The sequence below is a fragment of the Austrofundulus limnaeus genome, unplaced genomic scaffold (genome assembly GCF_001266775.1).
Source record: "Austrofundulus limnaeus strain Quisiro unplaced genomic scaffold, Austrofundulus_limnaeus-1.0 Scaffold836, whole genome shotgun sequence".
In the NCBI taxonomy this organism is placed as follows: domain Eukaryota; kingdom Metazoa; phylum Chordata; class Actinopteri; order Cyprinodontiformes; family Rivulidae; genus Austrofundulus; species Austrofundulus limnaeus.
The window spans coordinates 47,432-56,883 of record NW_013953238.1 but is presented as its reverse complement, the minus strand read 5'-3'; the positions used below and the strand labels follow the sequence as shown (position 1 = coordinate 56,883).

The window sequence follows — 9,452 nt, the reverse complement described above, 5'->3', positions numbered from 1 at the left end:
CACACACACACACACACACACACACACACACACACGCACATACCCGAGCGTAGTGACACACTGAGGTTAGCACAGGATTCCCTGCTAATCCAGGTTTCTATGACAACTCTGGACTCTTCATCTGCGTCGTCTTTGTGTTGAGCAGCGTTAAAGTTCTGACTCCGGCTCGACTCGGTCCGGGTTCACCGTGTTCAGCTGTTAATTATCATCAAAGAAGACTAATATAAATTATAATTAAAGAGGTGATAATGTTTGAACATCAGTAATGTGGAAGAAGAATGAAAACTGATTGAGTTCAGGTGAACTCTGATCCGTTTGGGTCGGAGTCGGTTCTTCTCTTTGTCAGCTGTTTTTAGTGTTTTCAGAGTCTGGAGGTGGTTTTATTCTGTTCTCTGGTTGGGAAGAATCTTTGAGGTTATTTTAGCATAAAGTCTGACTCTATGGGGACATTTTTTAACCAGAAACAAGTGGACTGTTCTGGTCTTCTGTGAGTTCTGGTCCTGAGTGGTGGTTCAGGGAACAGAAAGATAGATCAGGGAACAGAAAGATAGATCAGGGATCAGAAAGAAAGATCAGGGAATGGAAAGATAGATCAGGGAACAGAAATGAGGATCAGGGAACAGAAAGATAGATCAGGGAACAGAAAAATAGATCAGGGAACAGAAAGATAGATCAGGGATCAGAAAGATAGATCAGGGAACGGAAAGATGGATCAGGGATCAGAAAGATAGATCAGGGAATGGAAAGCAGATCAGGAAACTGAAAGGAGGATCAAGGAACGGAAAGATAGATCAGGGAACAGAAAGATAGATCTGGGAACTGAAAGGAGGATCAGGGAACAGAAAAACAGACCAAGAAACAGAAAGATAGATCAGGGAACAGAAAGATAGATCAGGGAACAGAAAGATAGATCAGGAAACTGAAAGGAGGATCAAGGAATGGAAAGATAGATCAGAGAACGGAAAGATAGATCAGGGAACAGAAAGGAGGATCAGGGAACAGAAAAATGGATCAGGGAACAGAAAAATGGATCAGGGAACAGAAAGATAGATCAGGGAACAGAAAGATGGATCAGCGAACAGAAAGATAGATCAGGGAACAGAAAGATGGATCAGGGAAAAGCAAGATTAATTAGGGAACGGAAAGATGAATCAGGGAACAAAAAGACTGACCAAGAAACAGAAAGATAGATCAGGGAACAGAAAGGCAGATAATGGAACAGAAAGGAGGATCAAGGAACGGAAAGATAGATCAAGGAACAGAAAGATAGATCAGGGAACAGAAAGATAGATCAGGAAACTGAAAGGAGGATCAAGGAACGGAAAGATAGATCAGGGAACGGAAAGATAGATCAGGGAACAGAAAGGAGGATCAGGGAAGAGAAAGATAAATCAGGAAATGGAAAGGAGGATCAAGGAACGGAAAGATAGATCAAGGAACACGAAGATAGATCAGGGAACAGAAAGATAGATCAAGAAACTGAAAGGAGAATCAAGGAACGGAAAGATAGATCAGGGAACAGAAAGATAGATCAAGAAACTGAAAGGAGAATCAAGGAACGGAAAGATAGATCAGGGAACGGAAAGATAGATCAGGGAACAGAAAGGAGGATCAGGGAACAGAAAGATAAATCAGGAAACGGAAAGGAGGATCAGGGAATGGAAAGATAGATCAGGGAACGGAAAGGAGGATCAGGGAACAGAAAATAGATCAGGGAATGGAAAAGTGGTTCAGGGAAAAGGAAGATAGATCAGGGAACAGAAAGACAAATCAGGGAACGGAAAGGAGGATCGGGGAACAGAAAGATAGATCAGGGAACAGAAAGGAAGATCAGAAAGGAGAGGCGGATCAGGGAACAAAAAGATGGATTAGGGAACAAACTGATGGAACCATGCCGTGGCTTCTGTAATGAGGGCATTGCTTCCGTTTGAATTTACCTGTTCATCTCCGTTCCAACCTTCACCTGTCAATCAGGACTAAGAGACATAGATCCTGGGTCTGAGCATGAGGTTCCTCTGTTGGGAACCTGGGCTCAGATTTAGAGACAAGGTCAGTAGCTGCTGCTCCTTATCAAAACGAGTCTGTTGACATGGTTCAGGTCTCTGATTAGGACACCTTCAGAGGTTTTCCAGACCCAGTACCCTCTGGAGAGATCGAGTCTGGTCTGGGAAGGACTTGGAATGGATGGATGTTAAAGTTTGATAAAGTTTGACTTGGTAAACATGTTTTCTGGTCCAGAAACATGTTTACCTTCAATAAATCCTTCATAAAGATTTAAAGCAACAAATTCTCAACAAAAACAATTTACAAACAAAGAGCAAAACATTCAACTGGAAAACGTTAAATGTCCAAATTTAAACTCCGTTTCTGAGGTTTAATTTAAGTTAAATGTTTCAGCGAAAGCCTGAAATGTTTGCAGTGAAATGTCTGAGCAAAAGAATCCGACCCTGGTCTCATCTGTGTGAAAAACAGGAAGTGATGTAACATCCCAGGGTCGGCTGACAGTCAGAGAGAAAACACCTGAACGTGTGGYGTGTTGGACCAGAACCTCCAGGTTTCCTGTAAATCTGTGCGAGTGTCTGTGGGCGGCTGTTAGATTATTTCAACTATTTTTATCTCTGAATGAATAATGAATCAGATATTAAGAACATTTTATTAAACATTTCATGAAGGACTGACAGAACAGACGTGATATCAGACAAACTAAAGTTAAAACAAAACATGAATTTAAGAATTGTTGAAGTTGTTTCAAGATAAAATTTGTTAAATTCCATCATTGGAAAACTTGTTTCTGAAGTTTATTTTTTACAATTGTGCCACATAGGACAAATATGGAGCAATATTGTTTTTACTTATCYCTGTGTTTGTACTAAAACTTTGACTCTAGACTGGGTTGGCACTGGTTTAACACAGGTTAGAGATTGGTTTGAGACTAGTTTTAGACTAGCTTTAGTCTGGTTTGAGACTAGTTTGAGATTGGTTTGCGACTACTTTGAGGCTAGTTTGAGTCTAGTCTGAGTCTGGTTTGAGTCTGGTTTGAGACTAGTTTGAGACTGGTTTGGGCCGGTTTGAGTCTGTTTGAGACTAGTTTGAGACTGTTTGAGACTGGTTTGAGTCTGGTTTGAGACTAGTTTGAGACTGTTTGAGTTTGGTTTGAGACTAGTTTGAGACTAGTTTGAGTCTGGTTTGAGACTAGTTTGAGTCCAGTTTGAGTCTGGTTTGAGACTAGTTTTAGATTGTTTGACACTGGTTTCAGACTGATTTGACACGAGGCAACAGAATGTTTGGAACCATTTTGTCTCTGGGACTCTGGTGTGAACACTGTTGATTTGATAGATTTTTTTTCTAGAATAAAAATGAGATTTAGCTTAAAACCAACATATTAAGTATTTAACTAATAAACWGTTTCAGAAAAATTTCAGAAAGATTTTGTTCAGTTTTATTACTTTAGGTTTTCGGCTGTATTGAAATCTTTTCGGCTTCTCTTCTGTCTTCAGCCACATGCCTCTGAGTCCGACCGCTGACACCAAACATGATCGCCCGCGGCAACAGGCGGTTACTAACGGCAACCCAACAGGCTCTGCTGTCGCCAGGGATGACGACGCCGATGACTCGCCCCCTGGAAACAGCGTGGTGGTCCGCATCGGGATCCCGGACCTGCAGCAGACGGTAACACGCCCACAGAACGGCAGCGTGAACAGAACCATGGAAATGAAAGAACGCGACACAAACCTGTGTGTGTGTCTGTCTGCATCTGTCTCTTTCTCTGTCCGTCTGTCCGCCTGCCTGCCTTTTCTCTGGCTCCCGCTCTCTCAGAAGTGTTTGCGGTTGGACCCAGAGTTACCAGTTTGGACCAGTAAGCAGAGGGTTCTGGTGACGTTGACTCAGTCTCTGTCGGATGTTTTGAACTATGGTCTCTTCCAGCCGGCGTTCAACGGCCGAGCCGGAAAGTTTCTGGACGARGAGCGACTGCTGAAGGAGTATCCTCTGCCCCCCATCACCCCCATCCCGTACCTGGAGGTAAACGACCCGTCGGAGGATCCTTTTAAAGGACCAGTTTTAGCTCAGAAAGTCTGAAACTGTCACCTCATTCTGTCTTTGGTTCTAACAAACACAAAGAAGCTGCAAACATAAAACATCCAACATGTGCTTCTTTAGCAGCAGCATAATGTCACTTATTTACATTTTTAAAATTAATATTTAATATTTTCACATCAGCAGAGCTGATTTCACATCATTGGGTTCCAATCAGGGTCTCTGCAGTCTCTACGTGGGCGGTTCTGGGGTTCAGGTGGAGGTTGGGAAAATTTAGCATTTCCAGCCACAGAGTTCAGTTTTAAACCAGCATCGAGTAACTTTGTTACCTGCAGCTGTGTGAAAATAATATATCTGATTTAGCATCTTAGTTGATCTAAAAACCTTAAAATTGGCCCATCTCTTTAAAAACTTCCTACTGTTTCTGACACTCCCACTTCAGCACATCTTCACAACTATGCTTCTGGGGAGGGGTGTTCTACGGGGCAGGGGCTTGGCTACAGACTGAGCTCCAGGGAGGAGCTTTGTACAAATAGGCGGAGCTTGGTACAAATAGGTGGGGCTTTGTACTAATAGGTGGAGCTTTGTACAAATAGGTGGGGCTTTGTACAAATAGATGGAGCTTTGTGACAATGGGTGGAGCTTTGTAAAAATAGGTGGGGCTTTGTACAAATAGGTGGGGCTTTGTACTAATAAGTGGGGCTTTGTACAAATAGGTGGAGCTTTGTGACAATGGGTGGGGCTTTGTACTAATAGGTGGGGCTTTGTACAAATAGGTGGAGCTTGGTACAAATAGGTGGAACTTTGTGCCAATGGGTGGGACTTTGTACTAATAGGTGGGGCTTTGTACAAATAGGCCCCTGAATTAGTATATTATGTATTTTTATGTATTTACTTACATTAAACAAACTCTTTTAAACAAAATAATTTTATTTTGAAATAAACATGTTAAGTTTAGCTTCGGCAACTTGATGTAGATTCTGCCAAGGATTAAACATATTTTTCCTGACATTTATTTATTTATTTGTTTATTTATTTATTTATTTGTTTATTGATTTATTTAGCATTAATTAAATTACTTATTTTTAACAGGGTATAATGAAAGAACAGTTCAATCAGGTTTATTATTTGTGAGCCTCAGAAGGATTTAAAAAAAGAAACAAACGGACAGAGCACCGTACGGTGAAGTCAAACACACCACGTATGTTTTTCATAACTTCCTCCCACTTGATGACTGCAGAGACCCCTTCAGATCCACCTTCCCTCAGTTCAAGGGTCTCAGGTCATAAAGTAACTGATCGGCTCTTCAGGTTCTATAATGAGAAGAGATCCTGATGAAGAAGCAGGAAAACAGATTTACAGGTTTAACTTTTTGTTTTAGTTTAACAAATAAATGTTCTGTGGAGTCAGCTGAAGTCAGAACCTGAAGACCAGATCAGTCTTAAGTCCTGATGTGTAAAAGTCCTGGGTTAGACAGATCTCTCTGTAATACTTCTAATAAAACAAAGCTTAAGTTGTGTGAGATATAAAGATCATTTAATTTAATTTAATTTAGAACATAAACCTGCAGAATAAAATCATGTTTTTCTTCAACAACTGACAAACGAGCCTCATCTTCAGCTCATTTCCTGTTTGATATTTGATTTGGTGAGAAGTTTCTCCTCCTCGTCAGTCTCCTCTGCTGCTTAAAGTTTGTTGTGTTTTTGTCTCGTTCTCGTTCTTCGTGCTGAAAAAATGTTTAACTGACTTGTTACAAAGTCTGTGAGACGAGTCGTCTCTCAACCAGCGTTTGTTCTGTTTCTGAACAGTTCCGTTATAAGAGAAGAGTTTACACCCAGAGCTACGTGGATGACAAGCAGCTGGCCAAGCTCCACACCAAGGTAACATGTTTACCAGAGGTTAACCAGGTTAACCAACAGGTTAACTAACAAGTTAAACAGAAAAATCAAGTTAACAAGGTTAGACAGGTTACCAAGATTAAACAGGTTAATCAGGTCAAACTGGTTAATCAGGTTAACCTACAGCTTAACTAACAGGTTAAACTGAAAAATCAAGTTAACAAGGTTACACAGGTTAACCAAGATTAACCAGGTTAACCAAGATTAAACAGGTTAACCAGGTAAACCAAGATTAATCAGGTTAATCAGGTTAACAAGGTTAACCAGGTTAACCAACAGGTTAAACAGAAAAATCAAGTTAAAATGGTTACACAGGTTAACCAAGATTAACCAGGTTAACCAAGATTAAACAGGTTAACCAGGTTAACCAAGATTAATCAGGTTAATCAGGTTAACAAGGTTAAACATGTTAGCCAGGTTAACCAACAGGTTAACTAACAGGTTAAAAAGAAAAATCAAGTTAAAAAGGTTGCACAGGTTAACCGAGATTAAACAGATTAATCAGGTTAAACAAGATTAAACAGGTTAATCAGGTTAAACAAGATTATCAGGTTATCAGAGATTAAACACGTTAGCCAGGTTAACCAGAGAAAACAGGTTAACCAGGTTAACCAACAGGTTAACCAACAGTTTAAACAGAAAAATCAAGTTAACAAGGTTAGACAAGTTAACCAAGATTAAACAGATTAATCAGGTCAAACTAGTTAACTACGTTAACCAGGCTAACAAGGTTAACCAAGTTTAACAAGATTAACCAGGTTAAACAGGCTAATCAAGTTAAACAAGTTGACCAGGTTAACCAGAAAAAACAGGTTAATCAGGTCAAACAGGTTAACAAAGTTAACCAGGTTGAACAGGTTAGCCAGGTTAACAGAGATTAACCAGGTTAAACTGGTTAATCAGGTCAAACTGGTTAACCAGGCTAACCAGGTTAACCAAGGTTATGCAGATTAACCAGGTAAGCTAAGGTTAACAAGATTAACCAGGTTAAACAGAAAAACAGGTCAACCATGTTAAAACAGTTTAATCAGGTCAAACAGGTTAACCAAGTTAACCACATTAAATGGGTTAGCCAGGTTGATTGTGTTGATCAGGTTAAACAAATTAACCAGGTTAAACAAGTTAACAGAGGCTAACCAGGTTAACCAATGTTATCAAGATTAACTAGGTTAAACAGGTTGACCAGGTGAACCAGGTTAACCAGGTTAAACAGATTAGCCAGGTTAACAGAGATTAACTAGGTTAAACAGGTTAATCAGGTCAAACAGATTAACCAAGTTAACCAGGTTAGCCAGGGTAACAGAGATTAACCAGGTTAACCCGGTTAACCAGAAAAAACAGGTCAAACAGGTTAAACAGATTAACCWGGTTAACCAGGTTAAATGTTCTCATTAAAGCAGGAAACAACTTCAGTTAACTGAAATAAATGAATGTTTGTGTTCTTCAGGCCAACCTGAAGAGATTTATGGAACATGTCCATCAGAAGAACGTGGAGAAAGTTTCCAAATGGTTGGAAAAAGGTCTGGATCCAAACTTCCACGACTCGGACAGCGGAGGTGAGCGGGWCCATCAGAAACCAGACAGGAAGTAGTCTGAGCCCTTCAGCTTGTTAAACACACCCCAAACCTAAAATACCAACATGATCAAAGAGAGTTTGATGAGATTATTATAAAAACTGCTCTGAGTGAAAACAACAAAATAATGTGCGTGGCCAAGACTACAGATTGACAAGCTGTGCAGATAAAAACAGCTGCTCTGATTACAAAAACTCTGAATTCATTCAGACTGAAGTAGAAAACGTTTATTTTCTGTAYTTTTCAGTGTTATTCTTCCTTCTGTCCTGTGGGCGGGTCCAAACTCTGACTCTGCCCACTTCCTGTCAGGGTTGAGCTTTTGAAAAGATTTGTAAAACTCGTGTTGGCGTGTCTYTATGTCCTCAGAGTGTCCCCTGACCCTGGCCGTCCAGCTGGAGGACAGCGGTGAGCTTATCAAGGTCCTGCGCAGCGGAGGAGCCCACCTGGACTTCAGGACCAGAGACGGGATCACGGCTCTGCACCGGGCCGTCCTGTGCAGGAACAGCGCCTCGCTAACGGTGAGAGTACCTCCCAGACCCGACAGGCTGTGAACCGGTTCTGGTTCTGACCCGTGTTCTGGTCCCCAGACTCTGCTGGACCTCGGAGCGTCTCCAGACTACAAGGACAGCCGGGGTCTGACCCCCCTCTACCACTCTGCCATGGTGGGCGGAGCCCCGTACTGCTGCGAGCTGCTGCTGCAGGACCACGCCACCATCGGTACGTGTGTGTGTGCGTGTGTGTGTGTGCGTGCGTGTGTGTGTGTGTGTGTGTGTGTGTGTGTGTGTTGTTAATTTGTTTCTGGTTTTTGTTAAAAATCACTTAAAGCTGAAAGAGTTGTTGTTGCCATGGTTACAGGGATCACTGACGAGAACGGGTGGCAGGAAATCCACCAGGTGACACACGCTCTCACACACACACTCACACACACATACTCTGTTGATGAGTCTGGCTTCTGATTCTGGTGTGTGGGTGTGTTTTTGTGCGAGTTCAGGCATGTCGCTATGGCAACGTGCAGCACTTGGAGCACCTGCTGTTCTACGGCGCCGACATGAGTTCCCAGAATGCCTCAGGAAACACCGCGCTGCACCTGTGTGCCCTGTACAACCAGGTAACACACTGACGACACGCCAGTGACACGCCAACAACATGCTAACAACACACCAGTGACACGCCAAAACCACACCAACAACACGCCAACAACACACCAATAACACACCAACGACACACCAGTGACACGCCAACAACATGCCAACAACACACCAACAACACACCAACGATACACCAAAACCACACCAACAACATGCCAACAACACGCCAACAACACACCAACAACACACCACCGACACGCCAACAACACACCAGTGACACGCCAAAACCACACCAACAACATGCCAACAACACGCCAACAACACACCACCAACACGCCAACAACACACCAGTGACACGCCAAAACCACACCAACAACACACCAACAACACGCCAATAACACGCAATGACACACCAACAACATGCCAACAACACACCAACAACACACCAACAGCACACCAACAACACACCAACAGCACACCAACAACACGCCAACAACACACCAACAGCACACCAGTGACATGCCAAAACCACACCAGCAACACACCAACAACACGCCAATAACGCAATGACACACCAACAACACGCCAACAACACACCAACAGCACACCAGTGACATGCCAAAACCACACCAGCAACACACCAACAACACGCCAATAACACGCAATGACATACCAACAACACACCAACAACACACCAGTGACACGCCAAAACCACACCAACAACACACCAACAGCACACCAACAACACGCCAACAACACACCAAAAACACGCCAACAACACACCAACAGCACACCGACAACACACCAACAACACACCAACAGCACACCAACAACACACCAACAGCACACCAACAACA

At 42.5% G+C, this 9,452-nt stretch overlaps 1 protein-coding gene across 1 annotated transcript in view; it reads left to right on the top strand.

Moving 5' to 3' along the window:
- The window catches only part of LOC106532834 (SH3 and multiple ankyrin repeat domains protein 3-like), a gene marked incomplete in the record, with an annotated part of 43,612 nt that overhangs the window by 20,384 nt on the left and 13,776 nt on the right, over nt 1-9,452 (top strand). The window contains 8 exon segments of the mRNA XM_014028990.1: nt 3,498-3,669; nt 3,817-4,020; nt 5,844-5,915; nt 7,381-7,489; nt 7,874-8,025; nt 8,095-8,224; nt 8,363-8,400; nt 8,499-8,615. Coding sequence (XP_013884444.1) covers nt 3,502-3,669; nt 3,817-4,020; nt 5,844-5,915; nt 7,381-7,489; nt 7,874-8,025; nt 8,095-8,224; nt 8,363-8,400; nt 8,499-8,615 — 990 coding nt within the window.